The sequence below is a fragment of the Cervus elaphus genome, chromosome 6, assembly GCF_910594005.1.
Source record: "Cervus elaphus chromosome 6, mCerEla1.1, whole genome shotgun sequence".
NCBI lineage: Eukaryota > Metazoa > Chordata > Mammalia > Artiodactyla > Cervidae > Cervus > Cervus elaphus.
In genome coordinates, this window is record NC_057820.1 from 8,509,631 (window position 1) to 8,531,077 (window position 21,447).

The window sequence follows — 21,447 nt, forward strand, 5'->3', positions numbered from 1 at the left end:
GCTTTTTTCTTCTATGCTGTGCTTTGAAATTCATCCATAGTAATGTGCATAGCTTCAGTTATATCTTCAAGGCTGTATAGTATTCCATTGAAAGAGTACATCACAATAAACTAAGTTGTTCATTTGCCTGTTACTGGCCTTTGGATTGCTTCAGGGTGGAACCGTGCTTCTGTGAATATTCTATGATATTCTGTGGGCAGAGCCTCCCAAACTTATCATTGTACACATAGAAAATGACATTTATAGTCACATCAAGGAAAGTAGGAAACTAAGATCATGGCATCCGGTCCCATCACTTCATGGCAGATAGATGGGGAAACAGTGGCTGACTTTATTTTTCTGGGCTCCAAAATCACTGCAGATGGTGATTGCAGCCATGAAATTAAAAGACGCTTATTCCTTGGAAGGAAAGTTATGACCAACCTAGACAGCATATTAAAAAGCAGAGACATTATTTTGCCAACAAAGGTCCGTCTAGTCAAGGCTATGGTTTTTCCAGTGGTCAGGTATGGATGTGAGAGTTGGACGGTGAAGAAAGCTGAGCGCTGAAGAATTGATACTTTTGAACTATGGTGTTGGAGAAGACTCTTGAGAGTCCCCTGGACTGCAAGGAGATCCAACCAGTCCATCCTAAAGGAGATCAGTCCTTGGTGTTCATTGGAAGGACTGATGTTGAAGCTGAAACTCCAATACTTTGGGCCACCTGATGCGAAGAGCTGACTCATTGAAAAAGACCCTGATGCTGGGGAAGATTGAGGGCAGGAGGAGAAGGAGACAACAGAAGATGAGATGGTTGGATGGCATCATCGACTCGATGGACATGAGTTTGGGTGGACTCCAGGAGATGGTGATGGACAGGGAGGCCTGGCATGCTGCCATTCATGGGGTCGCAAAGAGTCAGACACGACTGAGTGACTGAACTGAACTGAACTGAACAAGGAAAGCAGAAAAAGCAGGCTGAGGGCTGCCTGAGATGACCATTAGCCTGTGAACCAGAGGCCACTCAGTCAACTTCAAAGGCTAAAGGATTAATTTATGTCCCCATTTTCCACACTGAGACACACCCAGCTTTCTGCTTCAGTGTCCGACAACCGATTCCTAGAGTAAGCATATTTTCAGCTTCACAAGATAATGCCAGTTTGTTTCCAAATGCTTTTACTATGTTGTACTCCTACCAGCAGTGTTTCCTTCCCTTGATGTTTGGTGAGATAGAACTTCCTGATTTTTGCCCATGGAGTGGATATAAAATATCTCATTGTGGTCTTTATTTGCATTGCTTACAACCAATTGCATTGGATGAACATCTTTTCATGTGTTTCTTTTCTATCCTTATTTCCTCTTTTCTGATATACCTGTTCATGTCATTTTCCCAGTTGGTTCTTTGTTTTTCTTATTGACTTGTAGGAGTCCTTTATATATTTAATATAAATATTCACTGTTTTATATAAAGTTATAAATATATTGAATATATCTTTGTATTGTTGTTGCTATTGTTTAGTCACTAAGTTGTGTCTGACTCTTTGTAATCCCACAGACTGTAGCCCACCAGACTCTCCCGGGGATCTTTCTGACCCAGGAATTGAAACTACGTCTCCTGCCTTGGCAGGTGGATTCTTCACCATTGAGTCACCAAGGAAGCCCATGTCTTTATGTATTGCACAATAAACCTTCATGTAAACCTGTTGCAAATACCACTCTGCCAAATACACACACACACACACACACACACACACACACACACAGGTTTATCTTGCCACTTTCTTTACGATACTTTTTGGTTAATTTTAATGTAATTGAATATAAATTTCATTTTGTAATTAGATCTTGTTATGTCTTAAGATTCAAGAGCAATTAGCTACCTCCTAAAAGTTTTGAAGTTTTTGCCTCCCACGTTTAGATTACGGAGAAGAAAGCAAGTGCTAGCTATATCAGCCCATGACCCAGGCCAGCCAAGTCTCCAAAAGAATTCAGGCCAAACTCTCGCAGTCACTGCTAGACTGTAAAAGATGCTCCGAGGCCGGGAGGATCTGGCTGAAGACAGCTCCCAGCCTATCAGTTGTCTGAGTCGCTCCTCCGTCCTGGGCTGGCTGCCGTCTCGCCCTGGGTCTCCTCTCTCCACTGTCCCGGGGATGCCCTCCTGCACTCTCGTCTTTGGGATCCTCCTAGATCCATACCCACATCTTCCTCTTGCTTGTTTGCTGCTGTGTTTTGATGAAGCCGCGGTGTATTCTGAGAAATGGCCTCTCTACTAACACAAAGGACCAACTGTCAAATCAGACCCATCAGAGATCTTAGTCAGCGCCGATCTTTACTAGCAGTTTCAAGGACATAAGTAATTGTCCAGCACCAGTGAAGCATAGGGATTGAGGACCGCCTAGTATACGTCCCTTTCTCGTTGGGACACTGATATGCACAGATCAACACGTGGAACCTCTAAAAATATACCTGCACTTACACAGGAAAAATCCATGTTGGTTATGGAGCATCTCTACCTAGATGGTTACACAGCTTGTGTGATGTTTTCCCAGGAGCCAAGCCCCGTAAATCAGTGGATTTCAGAGGGTTTTGTGTGTGTGCGGTGCTGTGGCTTTAAGCAGCCCTGGAGAGACCAGGTACATCCTGCTGAAAGCGTTTCCTAAGTACCAGCTCTCCCACTAGCCAACACCATTTATTGTTTGCCTGGAGTCCAATCACTGGCAAATTTACAAACATTTTTAACCTCAGAACACCTGTCTTTCTCAGAAGCACCCCCTCAGTGCTGGATTGAAGAAGCCCTGATGCAAACCAGATTCTTCCTATGATGTTACAAGAAATAATTTCAGACCTGTTCAAGTCATGGTGCAGCTATTGGAAACCATATCAGTTATTTATTAGTATTAATACCGGCAGCTGATTTCAATACCTGTTCGAGAACTCAAAAGCAAAAGGGTAATACTGATATGATGCAGAGTAACTTCAGAAAGCAACCACTGTCCCCGCTCAGCTTGGGGAGCAGAAAGATTGAGTTTGGCAGGAAACTGAAGGAGAAGCCAAGCAGTGGTGATGAGCAGACCCCTGAGGAGTGTGGTCAGGGTGAGGCCCCTGAGACGGGACATCACAGCCCTTCCTGGGGCAGGAGACAAAATGGGCAACTGAAGCCACTGTGGCTGCCATCAGCGGCTGCTGCTGGCCTGCAGAACCCCTGCTGGGGGGAGGCTCACGGGAGTGACCAGACACGGGGAAGCAAGTCCCGTCACCAGCTTCAGCCTCCTGGTCTGTGCTGAGTACCCACAACTGGCAGAAAGAAGCCAGAAGCCAGCTGGCTAAGGAGAAGTGGGGTTTGCAAGAGTCCCAGTTCAACCACCACAGTGGGAAATTCAGCAGATAGATTTGGAGTTAAAGAGACAATAGCTTAATAATTGGCACTCTTCTACACATTCTTCAGCTTCAACATAAGAACAACTGGCTTGTGGATTTTCTTTATTCACTAGCAAGCTCAGCACTGCAGTTTAAGGATGCAATTCAAGTTTGTAATTAATCTAACATCTGGGTGTTTTGCTGCAGTGGAGCCTTGACAAATACCTCATATGCCATACTTTCTAAAGTAGAAATTCTATATTAACTTTTCAGATTCTCGGCAGAAACCATCTGTGTTCTCATTCACTCAGTTTTTATCTCCTGAAGGATCAGCCTCTCCATTAGCTCTTAATAAATGTGCCCTCTGTGGCCACTGACAGAATCTGTGCTTTGCTTTTTTTTTTTCCAGATGTCATCTTTTCAAAATAAGTGTATCATCAAGGCTCAAAGTTGTGTTTATTTGCTGAAACCAATTTGTCAGTCTTCAACAAGTCTTACTTGAAAGAGTCAAATAACATTTTTGTTTCATCCCAAAGTAAGTATTCATCAAGAATTTGCCTTTCCCTATATTGGGCTCATGTGTCCCTGTTTCACCTCAAACACTGTTACTCATTTCATCCCTGTTATTTTGGGGTCCTCTGGTCCTTCAAAGAGATTCTTTCCCCAGTAAACATTCTTGGAATTTAAAAGGGCATATAAGTGGTCATTTCAGATTCTTTTCTTTTTTAATTTTTATTTTATATTGGAGTATAGTTGATTTATAATGTTGTGTTAGTTTCAAGTGTATAGCAAAGTGATTTAGTTAGATATACACACATCCCTGGGTCAGGAAGATCCCCTGGAGAAAGGAATGGCAACCCACTCCAGTATCTCTGCTTACAAAAACCCCACGGACAGAGGAGCCTGAAGGGCTACAGTCCATGGGGTCGCCAAGAGTCGGACACGGCTTAGTAACTAACGCAGCAGCCGCAGCATACGTCTATCTGTTCTTCTTCAGATTCTTTTCCCAGATATGTTATTTTAGAATATTAAGTAGAGTCTCCTGTGCTACAAGTAGGTCCTTGATGACCTCTTTTATATATAGGAGTGTGTAAGGACTTCCCTGGTAGTCCAATAGTTGGAACTCTGCTGTTCCACTCTAGGTGGTACAGATCTGATCCCTGGTCAGGAAAAGAAGACTCCACGTGCATATATATGCATATATATATATATATATATATATATATATATATATATATATATAAACTAAGAGTGTGTGTATGTTAATCCAACCTCCTAATTTATCCTTTCTCCCCTCCCCACCTTTCCCCTTCGGTAACCATCAATTTGTTTTCGTAAGTCTATGAGTCTCTTCCTGTGAGTTTTGTAAATAAATTAATTTAAAATTAAAAAGAAAATCTACCCTTTCAGTGACATTCAAGTCCAATAAATCTGCCCACCCTCCACCCCCGGGATTCCTACTTCCTCCCAAGCTGAATGAGGATGGACTCTGAGAGAGGGCGTTTGACACTGGACCCAGAGCCCTTTTCTGAACGTCCCCACGCGTCCCCAGCCCTGGCTCGCCCGCACGGGCGCAGGGACTGCTCCTTGAGCTTCTCCCTTTGACAGTCGCCAGGACAGCTCCGGCCCATCTGTTCACTCGACATTCCATTAAGCACAAGGGCTGCCCCCAGATCCTGTTCATCTCTTCCTGTTTCCAGCCACACTCCCTCAGACGGAATGACAGAACTTGCTGTAATGCCTCGACATAAATCTCCCCCCTAGCCTAACCCCCTTTCTCTGAAAGCACAGTCTTCTGGGCCTTTCCCCTTCAAAACCCAGTCCAAAACATCCCACGATGGAAATAAACATCTCCAAGTTAGGCCTCAGAAGATGATTTAACAACAACAAAAGAAACTGAAATATGTTATTTGTGTTAAAAGGCTCACGGACCAGCTATGGAAGTGAGGAGGATGGCAAGCAGGCTGCCTTAGCAGGGATCCCAGCACAGGGGCCACTTCCTTGAGTAAATCACTCGGCCTCTCTGCGTCTCAGAGCCTTCACCTGTAGATGGGAATTCTCATACCTGTCCCTCTGATCTCAGGTTGTGTGAGGATAAAAGGAGACCACTCATTCAATAAATATCTGCTAAGAGTTGGACCATAAAGAAGGCTGAGTGCCGAAGAAATGCTTTCAAATTGTGGTGCTGGAGAAGACTCTTGAGAGTCCCTTGGACTGCAAGGAGATCAAACCACTCAATCCTAAAGGAAATCAACCCTAAATATTCATTGGAAGGACTGATGCTGAAGCTGAAACTCCAATACTTCGGCCACCTGATGTGAAGAGCCGACTCATTGGAAAAGACCCTGATGTTGGGAAAGAGTGAAGTCAAAAGGAGAAGAGGGTGGCAGAGGATAAGATGGTGAGATAGCATCACAAACGCAATGGATGTGAGTTTGAACAAACTCCAGGAGGCAGTGAAGGACAGAGGAGCTTGGCATGCTGCAGTCCATGGGGATGCAAAGAGTCAGACACTACTTAGCGACTGACCAACAAGAGCCCACCATCCCAGGCCCATTCCAGGCACTGGGAATGCCTGGGTGAGTGTTCTCGAGGTTCATCCCGACAGCTGCCTTCAGCCTCGGAGTGGCTCATCCTCATGACTGAGTAGCATCCTATGCTGTGACTGTACCACACCTCCCTCATCTTCCTCCTGATGAACACCGGAGAGTTGCCGGGTTTTTGGAAACCAGAAATGAGGCTACGAGCATTTTAGCACACATCTTTTGGGGAAATTTCCTACACATTTCTGTTGGGTCAGTTCCCTTTGAGTCTTCCTAACTATATCAGAGAGAAAGTCTCAGGCTGGTGCTGGCGTGCTGTAATATCTCTCTAGCTCTTGTCCATCTGTCCTTATAACAGACTGCCAAGCCCAGGCCTTCAGCATCCTATTATATCGAGCTAGTTTACCAACATCATTTTATTGGCGTTCAGTTCAGTTCAGTTCAGTTCAATCACTCACTCAGTCATGTCTGACTCTTTGCAACCCCATGGACCACAGCACGCCAGGTCTCCCTGTCAATCACCAACTCCCGGAGCTTGCTCAAACTCATGTCCATTGAGTTGGTGATGCCATCCAACCATTTCATCCTCTGTCGTCCCCTTCTCCTCCCACCTTCAATCTTTCCCAGCATCAGGTTCTTTTCCAATGAGTCGGCTCTTCACATCAGGTGGCCAAAGTATTGGAGTTTCAGCTTCAGCATCAGTCCTTCCAATGAATATACAGGACTGATTTCCTTTAGGATGGACTGGTTGGATCTCCTTGCAGTCCAAGGGACTCTCAAGAGTCTTCTCCAGCACCACAGTTCAAAAGCATCAATTCTTCAGTGCTCAGCTTTCTTTATGGTCCAACTCTCACTTTCATCAGGAGGCTCTTTAGTTCTTCTTCACTTTCTGCCATAAGGGTGGTGTCATCTGCATATCTGAGGTTACTGATATTTCTCCTGGCAATCTTGGCATTACATATGTATATTTTTGAAAGATTATATTTGGTAAGAGACTATCAATGCACCATGATTGTACATATTTATATATAAACCTATTTATTTGTTACTTATACAAACAATTTTTTTAAATGAGTTGTTTTTAAAGTTTAAAAAGTCATCATTTGAACACAAAAGAACCTATCTACAAAATCAGACTCGCAGGACAGACCTGTGGTTGCCAAGGGGGAGGAGAGGTAGTGGAAGGATGGAGTGGAAGTTTGGGGTTAGCAGGTGCAAACTAGTATATATGGAATGGATAAACAACGAGATCCTACTCTACAGCACCAAGATCTATACTCAATATCCTGTGATCAACCATAATGGAAATAATATAAAAGTGCATATATATGTATAACCGAATCACTTTTCTATACAGCAGAAATTAACACAACACTGTAAATCAACTGTACTCAATTAAAAAAAGAAAATAGTCATTTTTTTAAAGTATTCATTGAAATAAAGACATTAAATAAATAGAGCCTTCCCAAGTGGCACTAGTGGTAAAGAACCCACCTCCCAATGCAGAAGAAATAAGAGATGGGTTCAGTCTCTGGATTGGGAAGACCCCCTGGAGGAGGGCATGGCAACCCACTCCAGTATTCTTGCCTGGAGAACCTCATGGACAGAGGAGCCTGGTGGGCTACTGTCCATAGGGTTGCAAAGAGTTGGACATGACTAAAGTAAACTTTACATGCACACACTCAAGAAATAGAGATCATAGGTGGATACATGCAGAGGGAAAAAATGTAAAAAGAGGTTGCAAAGGGTTGTAATTTAAGAAATGCTACTCTAAAAAAGTCACTGTTTTGAATTACAGCTCTTTTTTTTTTTTTTATCATCACAGAGTGGCAACTTGCCCAGATGAGTCAGTTTAATTAAAGACAGCGCTCAAGGTGGGGACACAGACATATCATTCTAAAATAATGGGTTTCCACTCTTTCTCTGCTCAATATTAAGTAACAATCTAAATGGGAAAAGCATTTGAAAAAGACTAGATATGTGTATAACTGAATCACTGCCGTACATCTGAAACTAATGCAACGCTGATCATCAACCATCTGTGTGTGTGAGTCGCTCAGTCGTGTCCGACTCTTGTGACCCCAGGGACTGTAGCCCTCCAGGCTCCTCCGTCCGTGGGATTCTCCAGACAAGAATACTGGAGTGGGTTGCCATTCCCTCCTCCAGAGGATCTTCCCAACCCAGGGATTAAACCTGGGTCTCCTGCATTGCACGCAGATTCTTAGCCATATAAAAAAAAAAAAAAATAGTGGATTTCCTCATTTTGAGAAGGAACAGGTCACAACCAGGTAAGGATGGGAAATGCCCATAAGGACTCAGGACAATAGGAATGTGTGCGCTGAGCCAGGCAGGTGGAGAACAGTATTGTGTTAAAAATAGCACATTTTCTTATTTCCATTTTCCTTGCCAGACCTGGTGGGTCAGTGGGGTCTCAACAATGAGGAAGAGGACAGTATGTAGGCAAGAAGAACAGGAGCAAAGGTTTTGAGACGTTTCAGCGGGACATCAGGGAGTCACTTGACACCTCCAGAAGTCACTGCCTCTACCATCACCCTTGACCTCAGTGATAACCTGTGGGCCTCTTGGAACTTGACCCAAATCGCTGACCGCCACTCCTTCCAACTCACGTCCCTGACACTCAGACTCAGATTCCAGCAAGTGCTGGGCTCTTTCCAACTTCTAACCCACTGATCCTGAATTGATCAATCACTTCCCCTTGAGTCATTATTTTTGCCCTGATTCAGCTTAGGTTCCATGATGCTAAACCCTCTCCTGCCAACAGCCTCAACTCCCTGGCTGTTCTTGTTAAATGGTCCCATAATGCTGCACCCTGAGCATCCCAACTGTCTGCCCACCCTACACTGGGGTTGTGTGTGTGTGTCTGTGTTTCCCTGAGCAGGGGGATCTCTCTGGGGAAACGCACACATGTGCGCTGACCAGTCACACTTTAAGGTCACAGAAGTGAACCTCAGATACACCCTCACTCCTGCTCAGCTGCTCCACATCGCTACGCTGATTTCTTCCCCACCCATTGTCACAATGGCTTTTCACACCTGCCCTCTGTCTCCTGAATCATCCTGGCCCCACTCTGTGACCAGCTTACCTCATATTTGTTGAGTGAATAAACAAAGAAGCATTAAAAAAAATTTTTTTATTCAAGTGTAGCTGATTTCCAATATTGTGTTAATTTCTGCTTACAGAAAAGTGATTCAGTTATACACATGTGTACGTTCTTTTTTATATTCCTTTCCATTATGGTTTATCACATATGAAATGAAATGAAATATAGGTTGAAATGAAATGAAATAAAACAAAGATATGAAATATAGTTCTCTGTGCTATATAGTAGGACCTTGTTGTTTATCCATCTCATATATAATAGTTTGCATCTGCTTATCCCAAACTCCCAATCCTTCCATCACCCACCCACCTTCCCCCTGGCAACCATGTCTGTAAGTCTGTTCTGTTTTGTAGATTTGTTCACTTGTACTATATTATAGATTCCACATATAAGTGATATCATACGGTATTTGCCTTTTTCTGGCTTACTTCAGCTAGTACAATCATCTCTAGCTACATCCATGTTGTTGCAAATGGCATTATTTCATTCTTTTTGATGGCTGAGTAATATTCTATTGTGTGTGTGTATATATATATATATATATATATATATATACACATATGCTGCTGCTGCTAAGTCACTTCAGTCGTGTCCGACTCTGTGCAACCCCATAGACGGCAGCCCACCAGGCTCCTCCATCCCTGGGATTCTCCAGGCAAGAATACTGGAGTGGGTTGCCACTTCCTTCTCCAATATATATACTACATCTTCTTTATCCATTCATCTGTCAATGGACATTTAGGTTGCTTCCATGTCTTTCTATTATCAATAGTGTTGCAATGAACATTGAGGTGCATGTATCTTTTCAAATTATAGTTTTACCTGAGTGTATGTCCCAAAGTGGGCCTGCTGGATCATATGGCAACTCTATTTTTGTTTTTTTGAGAACCTCCATACTGTTTTCCACAGTGGCAACACCCGTTTACATTCCCACCAATCGTGTATGACGGTTTCCTTTTCTGCACACACCTGCCAACACTTGTCACTTGTTGTCTTTTTGGTGCTAGCCGTTCTGACAGTGCTGTTTTGACCAGATACTATCTCCACCTGCCGCAGTCCACAGGGGTCACGAAGAGTTGGACACAACTGAGCAACTACGCACAAATAATTAGTTATTTTGAGGCTCCTCAAATAACTAAAAATACACTGAGTTTTTATTTTGGCTCGCAGGATCTCAGATTCCCAACCAGGAATTGAACATGGGCCCTGGCAAGTGAAAGCCCAGAATCTTAACCACTAGGCCACCAGGAAACGTCCTCAAATAACTATCTTTTCCAGAAGATCTTATAGAAAAACCTGAATGAACTTTTTGGCCAATACAATAAAAATAGTTACCATATGACCCAGTAATTCCACTCCTGGCTATACAAATGAAGAACATAAAAAGACTGATTTGAAAAGGTACATGATCACAGCAGCATTTTTACAAGAGCTAAGTAAGCAATCTGTGTCCATCAACAGATGAATGGATAAGGAAGACATGATACACACTTGCACACAAACACACGAATATTACTCAGTCACAAAAGAGAATGAAATTTTGCCATTTGCAACAACACAGATGAACCTGGAAAGTATTGTGCTTAATAAAGTAAATCAGATAGAGAAAGACAGATACTATATGTTTTCACTTATACGTGGAATCTAGAAAATAAACAAACGAACATAACAGAATAGAAACAGACTCACAGATACAGAGAACAAAGCCGTGGCTACCAGTGGGGGGAGGGATGGGGAAGGGACAAGATGGGGAAGGGGGTTAAGAGGTACAACCTACTAGGTATAGAATAAATAAGACACAAGGATGTAAAGTACTGTACAGGAAAGAGAATGAATATTTCATAATCATGTTAAATGAAGTATATACAAATACCAAATCACTATGTTATACACCTGAAACTAATGACTCTACTTATGTAAAAGCATACGTTTAAAAAAAAAAAAAAGGAAAGAAAGAAAAGAAAGATTTTAAAATGCAATAGCCCTAATCACCCTCTGTCACATCACTCTGATTTCACGCCTGCTGTTTCCTCCATTGCTTTATGCAGGCGTTGTTTTCTTGACGGTATTTCTCCACCCGAATGTTAGCCTATTAAGAGTGGCACCTTACGGGGTGGTGAGCCCCAGCACCTAGAACAGTGCTGAGTTCAGGAAACACTCGTTTAACCTTAAATGAATGACAGAAACTTCAGGAAGGGAAATTGGTTGGAAAATTTTGTAAGGGGAACCCAGCACAATACCATGAAGGCCCCCAGAACAGTTTCTTAGAGACAGAAATACTACACATTCAGAAGGCTTCCTTGGTATTTCACAAGCTTCTCAAACTCAGTACAAATAACAGTACACAGCAGCATCCCGCTTATTCAATCACCTGCTTCTCCTTCTTAACCCTCGCCCAAACAGCACCATCACCCATCCACTGTCTGATAACCCCAAAGAAAAAAAATAATCCGAGAAACAAGACGGGCTTGTTTGCAATGCCTGAACTTAGTGTCATAAAGAAGTTAAATTCTGGAAAAAAAAGAAAAACCTGCCTATGACTCCAGTATATCACATAGACTGTATGTACCTTAAATGGCCATCCAGCGGGTGCTCGGGTCCAGTTCGCAAGAGAGGCAGCAGAGAAGAATCCAGATGTTAGACCAAGAGGTCTCCGGTTCTTCCTGCGACTGCCTCACCTCCATCTTTTCCCCCTGCCCGTGAAGGATGTGAGTCTTCAGTGGGGAGCCAGATGGTGTCTGGGTGAGTTTTTAAAATGCAACACCTCGGCTATTATATCTCTGATAACATGAGACTGCGTAAACATAAAAAACTTTCCGTGTTAATGAAACCAACATTCTCTTTTGGCTCTACTTAACCACGCTTCTCTACATTGGTACCCGCACATCCATCAGAGGTGTCCGCTAGATGGCGCTCGTCCTCCACTGTACCCCGGCCGGGTCGGGAGAGCGTACATTTGTTTGTAAAACAGAGGTGATTTCTTAACTCTGGCTTTTTACAGGTAAGAACACTAGCTCCAAAGGAAACACGTCTTTCATGAGGCCGTATCGCAGCATCTCAAAGCCTCGAGCGAAAGTCAGGTCCCCATATTTCTGAACTTAGTGAACTTTCATCACCTGGCTGTCTCCCTCAGCACATGGTCTAGTTTGTTGATTAGAATAATAATGGCGTGTTTCTTTCTTTCTTCATAACAAGGTTTAGGTTCAGATCCACAGGCCTTGGGCTTCTCTGGTTGCTCAGATGGTCAAGATCTGCCTGCAATGAAAGAGACCCGGGTTCAATCCCTGGGTCCGGAAGATGCCCTGGAGAAGGAAATGGCAGCCCACTCCCGTATTCTTACCTGGTAAATCCCATGGACAGAGGAGCCTGGCGGGGTCCAAAGAGTTGGACAGAACAGAACACGCATTCTCTATTTTCAAAAGTACCAAACAGGGAAAAATGGCTAGATTTGACTGCCTAAATTATTTGATTTCCTTAAGTTTGAAATTCCTTTCCTGATGAACGTAGCACAGAAATAAATAAGCAAGATGACGGGAAACCTTTAATGAGAATAAACGTGAAGGGTCATGGGGAGGGGAGAGCTGTTAGAATAGAAAACCCACCTGGGCTGGCATCACAAAGTCAGATCTGGATCTTGAATTAACTGCTTAGTGATGGCGAAGTCATTTAAACTCACTCCATGAGTCTCAGTTTCCTCATCTGTAAAACAGGGATAATAATGTTTTCCACCCTCAGGGAAACGTAGATTAAACTAAACAATAAGGTGCCATCCTGGCACGTTGTCGGTGGGCAGCAATTGCTTAAATAGGAAACTTCCTCGGCCCGTAGTAATGGTCTGATGATACACCTGGACCACGTGCGTGAAAAATCCTTGTGGGGCCTGAATGCGGATGACTTAGGGACCCAGGAGCCAGGGTCTGCTGGCCGGCAAGTGGCCTGTCGCTTGATGCCCAGGGTGCCTCGGTCGCGTGGAGTGACCTCCAGAGCCTGCGGACTGGAACAGGGGGTAATTCCCAGGTGCAGGCTGCCTGGATCTGGCTCCAACGAGGCAGTCCTGCGTGGCGCCCTTTCCCCGCGCGTCATCCCGCGCAACTTAGCATCGGCCTCGAAGAGAACCGGATACAAACCCTAGGGTTAAAGGACTGGAAACCCTGGCCCAGGGACACCAGGTGAATCCGGCCACGGCCACTGGCGTCTGAGAGACCGGCGTGGCCTCCCATTGCGAGGCAGCCTCCCGCGCTGGCCATCGCGCCTGCCGCGTCTCCCCGCATCCTGCCCGGGGCGCAGGTGGAGGGCGGCAGGGGCGCGGCTCGCGGGGGAGCGCGCGCCCGCCCGAGAGCTGGGTTTCTCCGCCATCGCCGACCCCGCGGCTCTCCCACCCTCACTGCGCGCGGCGCCCTGGCCCGCGGAAGCCTCACCCGCCGACGGCGCTTCGGCGGCTCGGGGTTGGAGGGTACGGCACGCAGGCGGCGTGCAGGAACCAAACTGCAAAAGAGGAAGGGTGGTGGAGGGTGAGGATGGAAAGGAGAGGGAGAAGACGAAGGCAGAGCTGGGCGAGGAGCCCGGGAGGGCGCAGAGCGAGCCGAGCGGCTCCCCGAAGCCCGGCCGACCGCCGGGGGCTCCCGGGCTCCGCAGATTCCCGGGGTCGGCCCTGGCCGGAGCTCGGAACTGATCGAACCTCGGGCGCTGTCGGGCAGCCGTGGATGCCCCGGAGCTCACGGTCAAGCGCGCAGCAAATCGCCCTCTTTGGGCTGCGAGCGGGGCCCCAGTGAGCCCGCGCCGACGCGCCCTGGTCCCCCCATCTCCAGCCCAGCGACAAGCGCTGACCTGCTGCGCCCTCGCCACACACCCCTCCTCACTCGCCGGCCTTGATTCTGCAGCTCATGTACCCGGGACGTCTCTATGCATCCGTCCACCTCCGCTCACCGGCCCCCAAAGCCTCCTCGTTCCCACCCAACCCCACCATCAGCTTCTACTTGGAGTTCCAGACCCGCGAGCTTCCTCTCCGCCAACACTCCCGGCCCTGCTTGCAGCCGTTTCCTGGACCTGAAGGTTAACTGGCCGCCGCAGTGGCCCGAGATGCCTCCATCCCTGGCTGTGCGCTTCCTGAAGACTCTTACACCCCGGGCACACACCAAAAAACAAACAAACAAACAAAAAAATGGACAGCTCAAAGTCACCGAACTACATCTTTCTAAACTTTGAAAAATCTCTACCCACGCCTGTGGCACGGGGTGTATTCTACTTTGATTTGGGGTTCTGTAAAAAAACATTGAGAGGAGGGAACTAAGTGGTGGTTATATATTCAAGCAAGTCCTTGTATAGCTCCCAAACTCACTCTAACACTCGGTCACTCAGCCCCTCAGCATCTCTGCGTGTTTGTCCCCATCAAGTCCTAACCCCACAAAGGGATGGCTGTCTGCGACACCAGTTCACACCTGCTCGCTTCTCTCCTTCTGGGCGACTCTTGTCCATCTCCTCCTCAACTCGCCCCCAGAGAGGAACAACAAATTGTCTAAGGTGGTGGGAGGGGGGCGTAACTTAAAGGGCAAATCAAGGTCAGCGGGAGGAAAGAAACAATGGTTTTCTTTTGAAACATCGTGTGCCTTCTGTTCTGTTCCCCTCCGGGCCTGAAGAGCGTCCTGTTCCTTACACTTGCCGCCGACGGACACCAAATTGAAACACCTTTCCCAGAAAACTGAAGTAGTCGGTCGTATAGAACTATTAAAGGGCAATGACCTCTCCAATGCAAGGTTTTCTTCCCCCCACCCCTCCCCAGACACCACAGGATCGTGTTTGGGATGCGAGAGAGCATCACGTGGCTGGAATGCTGGAAAGTATAGATGCTGCGAAGCCCTCCACTGGCCCTGCAAACTACCAGTGTGTGGATTTCATCCTGCGGTGCAGAACAAGAACCACAAAAAAAGAAAGCTAACAGGGGAGAATATTGTTTGTTTTAGTAGTACCAAAAATACCAATCCCAGCAATTTAAATTAAATTAAAATCACTGAATTAAAATCACAGCTCTTTAAGCTTATTTAATGGTTCAAATTGTGTATTTGGTTTTAAGCCTCCGGCAAAAATTTATAGAAGACAATGAAGTGTGTTCCTTGAGTAAAGTATTTATTTAAAAATTAATAATAAAAATAGAGTAACAAATGTTTTGAGATACCCACAATATTTGTGTTTCTTAGCCTGGCTTCTTCTATTACATAAAACAATTCACTACTCATTTTTAAAAAGAACATTAATGTCATTAGTTCAGGATCTCTACTTTGGTAACTCCCAGATAGTCTTTTAAACAAAAATATGTTTTTCAACTCACAAGTAGCGGAATATTTCAAGAACAAACAGAAAGCTTCAGTTTTCTTCGTCGTGTAAAATTGTACAAACTCCAAGTACATTCAGCATTGACCGCCCAGGGACATGATCGCTGAATTTCCAGAAACTCCCAAAGATGCCCTCCAGTTTCTTGCCTGACTTTAGCTCTATCTGTCCCATCTTTTCTTTTTTCATGCCTCTCCAGAAATTAACTCAAAGACAACCCGGTGAGGAAAGAAAACTATTTCTAGGGTGACTTTTGGTCCATTCATTATTTCAGAGAAAAGAATGAGCCGTGAGGAAGCCGCGAAACTGGAAGGGGAAAAGAAGCAGCAATGTATTCTTCGAATCTATAAACCTCCCTAGAGAACAGAAACTACGCGCAAGATTTAAGGAACTTCATTAACTTGGGTTTCCCTCCCAGATCCGACTCAACTAAATATCGCGTTCCACAAAAGTGCCAGAATAGGTAAGAAGCCGTGGGTTAGGTGGCTGAGCGTCCCTGCGGCTGGAGGATGAGGCTTCGAGGACCAGACTTGGGAGAAAAGGGGTTAAGTCAGACCCTGACTTTCTCCGAGCAACGTGCCCAGTTTTGTCCGTTCAAGTCGACGTCGCCCAGAAGGAGCCAACCAATAGGCGGCCGGGAAGGCCCGGGACCGCCCCCCGAAGGGGCGTGGCCTGAGGCTGTCACTCAGCGGTGAGGAATGACACCCGGGCGGGAGGGGGGGTGGACGGTGGAACGCTGGGGAAGGAAAGAGAGAAGAAACAGATAAAACCTGGACAGGGGGTAACAAGGTGCCCCGCGCCTCTCGGAATCCTGCGGCCGCCGCCACCCCGCCGCCGCCGCCGCCGGGGGTGGGCTCCGGAAGAGCCGGCCCAGCAGGGCTTGGAGACGACGATCCAGGGAGCGAAATCCTGCAGGCGGGGAAGGAAGAGACCAGAGGCGCAAAGAAAAAGTGACTCGGGCCGTGCGCCCCGGAGGCGCTGGAGAGGGGACTGCAGCCGCGTAGGGGGGCCTCGCCGATCCTCCCCTCCCCACCCCAAGTCCTCCGAGGGCCAGACCCCGGCCCGCCCCTAAGGGAGATTAATCCAGCTGAGCTACGAAAAGGAGAACTTCTGGCGCTGGATTGGGGGGGAGGGGGGTCTCCGGGTGGGGTGGGCGTCGGAAGTGGGGGTGAGGGTCGACGCTGATCCGGGGCCCGTGGGGGGCGGAGGCTGCTGGGCAGCGCAGGAGTGGGCTGCAGGGGCCTCGCGCGCGCGCCGGGCTCACTCGCGCTGCAGCGGCCCCCGCGCGCTCCATCCAGCTCGGAGCTGCCCGCGCGCCCCAGCCGCCCGCCCGGCCGGCCGCTCCGGCCCGCGGCGCTGATGGCTGTGCGCGGCGCCAACACCTTGACGCCCTTCTCCATCCAGGCGATCCTCAACAAGAAAGAGGAGCGCGGCGGGCTGCCCGCGACCGAGGGGCGCTCGGTACCCGGGGGCACAGCGGTGGCAGTGGCTTCGGCGCCCGCTGTCTGTTGCTGGCGGCTCTTTGGGGAGACAGACGCGGGCGCGCTGGGGGGCGCCGAGGACTCTCTGCTGGCGTCGCCTGCGGGGACCAGAACGGCTGCGGGGCGGACGGCGGAGAGCCCGGGCGGCTGGGACTCGGACTCGGCGCTGAGCGAGGAGAACGAGGGCGGCCGGCGCTGCGTGGACCCGCCGGGGGCCAGCGGGGCCTGCCGTGCAGGGGCGACCCTGGGCCTCGGCCAGCCGGTCTGCGAGCTGCCCGCCGCCAAGGACCTGGAGGAGGAAGCCGCAGGCCGGAGCGACAGTGAGATGTCGGCCAGCGTCTCAGGTTCGGCCCAGGCTTCGCTGGGAAAGGGGGCCGGGCTGAGGGGCTGGGCAAGGGGGTAACCGCGCAGAGAGAGGTGGGCGAGCTGTGAGCACCCCGCGCCCTGGGCCCCCCGCTTTGGCCAAGACCCTTAGCTCTGCGCGCTGGCGCAGGCTGCTCTAACCTTCCGGCCACTGAGCCCCAGAGAGGGCGGATGGGGTGAAGTCTCAGACCTCGGGCAGTGTGCTTTAGAACCGGATGGGAGGGAACCACTGCACGCTAACCTTGAGTCCATCGCCAGTGCCCTCGGCTGAGTCTGTCCCCAAATCCCCAAAATCAAGGAAAGGGAAGAGGGAGCGGCCCGGAGACCTTGGGGAGCCAGTACCCTGGGCCTGGAGAATTTGGGGAGCCAGTACCCTGGGTCTGGGCCAGAGAGCAGTTATTGTTTAGTCTCTTAAGTCCTGTCCGACTCTTTGTGACCCCATGGACTGTAGCCCGCCAGGCTCCTCTGTCCATGGGATTTCCCAGGCAAGAATACTGGAGTGGGTTGCCATTTCCTTCTCCAAGGCCCAGAGATCAGAGATGCTTCCAGCCCGAGGTCCCAGAGCCTGGACGGGCAGCTCAAAGACAGGTAGCAAGGGATAACATTCAAGTGAGCGGGAAGCCGACCAAGCCGCAGCTTTGGGAGGAGGGTTCATTTAGCTTTCTCAGACCCCAGGCGAGGGAGAGCTGCGCTGGGCTGAGGACCCAAGAGCTGGAGGTAACCCCGCAGCCAGCGGAAGGCAGCCGGGCTCGATTTAGGTCATCCCAGACCCAGAAGGGAGAGGGCCCTCCTCAGCCACGAGCTGGCACGCCCTCTGGTCAGAAAGACCCCCGTGCCTGCCCTTTCGGTTGAACGGTGTAGGCCTCAATGTTGGCTCCGATCGAACAGTATCCGCTGCAGGCCAGAGTGCTGGACCTCTGCTGGGGTGCAGCCAGGGGGAGCAAGGAAGGGCCCCAGGAGCAGGCGTCGGATTAGGGTCTAAGGATTCGGAGCAGGGACACCCCTCAACCCCCAGCCTTCCTTTTATCCCCTTTCGAAGGGCGAGGGAGAAACCTACCCACGGCCTGGGCAGTAGCCTGTTGCCACAGCCCGCGCGTGTGCTGTTGCGATGCATGTGAGGTGCGCGCATTGCGCGCGGGAGGTGGCGGGTGAACCCACACGGAGAGAGTCCCGAGGTTCTAGGGCTGAGAGCAGAGAAGATTTGGGAGGACGCTCAGGCCCGTTATCCACATCTGCTGAGAGGCGCCCGGAGGAGCTCAGAGAAGGCAGGGAGCTGGATCTTGGCCGCACAGGGCTGATACGGCGGCTGAGTTCCTTGCCGGCTCACAACAAGACTAGAGGCAGGAAGCGACTGGGGCAGAGTTGGAAGACTCGCCTCCCGGACCGCGGTTTCCAGGCCCACCCCACCACTCCGGCGGGATCAAAGTGTATATCCGCTCCCCAACCCAACCCCCAGCCCCCACGCCAGCGGTTGAGGCCGGACCTCACTCCTCGGCGGTGCTGACATGTCTTGTCTCTGTTCCCACCGGGTCCGCAGGCGACCGCAGCCCGAGGGCCGAGGACGACGGGGTTGGCCCTGGAGGCGCACGCGTGCCCACGCTCTGCAGCGGCGGCGGCGGCGGCAGGCCGGCGGGCGGCGCGGAGGAGGAGGAGGGGCCCGCGGCGCCTAAGCCGCGCAAGAAGCGTTCGCGCGCCGCCTTCTCACACGCGCAGGTCTTCGAGCTGGAGCGCCGCTTCAACCATCAGCGCTACCTATCCGGGCCGGAGCGCGCAGACCTGGCCGCGTCGCTGAAGCTCACCGAGACGCAGGTGAAGATCTGGTTCCAGAATCGTCGCTACAAGACCAAGCGCCGGCAGATGGCTGCCGACCTGCTGGCCTCGGCGCCCGCCGCCAAGAAGGTGGCGGTGAAGGTGCTGGTCCGCGACGACCAGAGACAGTACCTGCCCGGAGAGGTGCTGCGACCACCCTCGCTGTTGCCCCTGCAGCCCTCCTACTATTACCCTTATTACTGCCTCCCCGGCTGGGCGCTCTCCACGTGCGCGGCCGCCGCGGGCACCCAGTGAGCCGGCCTGCGGTGAGGCCGCGAAGGATCCCAGCGCCCCAGCTCCGGACGGGGGCCGATGGCCCTGCAGGGTTGTGCCGGGTACAGGGGCGCCCCGCCGAGGGAGGGAGGCAGGTGGAGGATGAAATCCAGCCCGGCTCCTCTCTCCAGGACGTGCGCCCTGGCCGCAGGAACTGGGTCTACCCAGACGAGGGCGCCTTTTTTTCTAGTTGGAACAGAGGCATCCTATGGCCTAGGGACCCGACGTCCCCTCGTCCCCACCTGCTGGGAAGCCCTCGGACACTATTTATTACCACCGCACTGTTGGATTTGGGTTGTGTCTGCCTGGGGATGGCGTTTCCCAGAGCGGAGAGAGCTCCTGGAGACCACGGAAGCCTGAATCCCAGCATGTCAGGCCTGCCGGGAGCTTCGTGCGCTAGGCCACACTAGTTCATGGTATCCATGCTACCGATCTATGTGTATCTACATATCTATTATTTTTGGAAATCGCATTTGTTACAAAGGGGTGCAGAACCCGGGCAGTCCCCAAGGAGCCCCAGGCTAGGGGTTCATTGAACCGTGAAGTGCTTGGTTTGCGGGCTCTCTGCCCCATCCCTCCCCGCTGTCGAAGCTCGGGTTGGGGCGCCTGACTGGGTGCTGAATGTACGGAAGGGAGCCTCTGGGCAGAGCCCCGGCCCGGCGTCTTCCCTCTCGGAGTCCCGGGGCTGCGACCAACCCGGGCAGCTCCTGGAAGCCCTGAACCAGGAGAGCCGCAAACCAGGAGTCCTTCGCAGAACTTTCCTCTCTTTTCCTTCCTCTCTCTCTTTTTTAAGGAGGTTAAAACTTGTAGCACTTTGCAGTTGTTTGTATTCAAATGACGGTTATTTTTGTATTCAATGTGAATATCCCCTCCGCCCTCCGCGACTCCTGCCTCCGGACCCGGGTTCTCCCATCCCTGTCCCTAAGACAGGTGACCCTGTCAACCTCGCCGCTTGTCGCCTCCTTAAGGGCACTGTGCACTCAACTAGAGTATTAACTTTAAAAAGATTTGTGAAATTTGGAAGCTCTATTCGTTGTATTTTTTCCCCTTTTAATTTATAAACTTTTAGTTTAACATGCCCTCTTGGACGCGGTGTATTCTCTGAGCCTCTCTCTGTCCGGCTTCGGGGGAACCGGTAACGTGGGCTCAGTTTCCCATTCAGTCCTCTCCGGGAGTCCTCCCCCCATCACAGAAGCCACCGGCTCCTCACCTCCAGGAAGGGTTTAAACCGGCACTGCTCAGGGAATCGCTATTTCTGGGACTTTGCAGGAGTCACAGAGGAATCCCAGTGAATCCGGAGCAAATGCCTAAGATTCCCCTTCCCCCACCCCACCCCCCGTGGGCACTAGTGTCTCAGAGTCTAGGAAGCATCCAGAGTTGAATGAAAGCCACTCAGTTCTGTCTGACTCTTGGCCACCCCAGGGACTGTAGCCTGCCAGGCTCCTCTGTCCATGGAATTCTCCAGGAAAGAATACTGGAGTGGGCTGCCATTCCCTTCTCCAGAGCTGAACCCGCTGCCAATTTCCATGCCCACCCCCCATCCGTACCCAACCCTAACCTGCCTCCTCCTCCACCTGCCGGCATCCTCTCTGCTTTTGATTTTCTGAGAGTTTGCTCTAAGTGATCCTAGTGTTATTTTGTTTCCAGACTAGGCTAGCAAAACCTCTCACTGGAATTCTGAACCGATTAGGGGCGAAGGAAGAGCTAAAAAGGTGTCTCCAGCACTTTGACCCCTGCTGGGTGCCAATGACACTGCGCTTTGCTCCAGAACGTTCCCACTCACTCCCCCAAGGACACGTCTTCATTTGATGTGCACAGAAGCCCACCGTGGGAGCAGAGGATGGGCAGGGCGACGCTTATTTATTACCCCATTTTAGAGATGAACTGTGCCCAGCCAGCGTTCCCCAGAATAACTCTCCAGATGCCAAGGACTCACCGGTGCCAACCCCTCACCGCTATGCGCCCCTCATGTCGGGTCCGGAGCGAGCCAGGAAGAGTTAATGCCATACTGCAGGCGCCGAGGCCTTCAGTCCGCGGCCCAGCTGGGAAAACGCTGAAACCCAGGCCAGGCTAACTTTCAATTTCACCCGGAGCGGGTAGGCCAGCTCGCTCTCCTCCCCTACCTTACGGTCTTTCCCAGCCTCTGACCCTCTGACCTAGGCACCCACACACCCCGGCTTCTGCCACCCCTCAT

General features: G+C 50.0%; 1 protein-coding gene across 1 annotated transcript; it reads left to right on the forward strand.

Moving 5' to 3' along the window:
* Nucleotides 1–16,551: 16,551 nt before the first annotated feature.
* On the forward strand, nucleotides 16,552–20,273 carry NKX3-2 (NK3 homeobox 2). Its single transcript, XM_043906176.1, has 2 exons — nucleotides 16,552–17,152; nucleotides 18,709–20,273. The coding sequence occupies exons 1-2, from the start codon at nucleotides 16,687–16,689 to the stop codon at nucleotides 19,233–19,235; spliced, it is 993 nt and encodes a 330-aa protein (XP_043762111.1). The 5' UTR covers nucleotides 16,552–16,686; the 3' UTR covers nucleotides 19,236–20,273.
* Nucleotides 20,274–21,447: the final 1,174 nt, after the last annotated feature.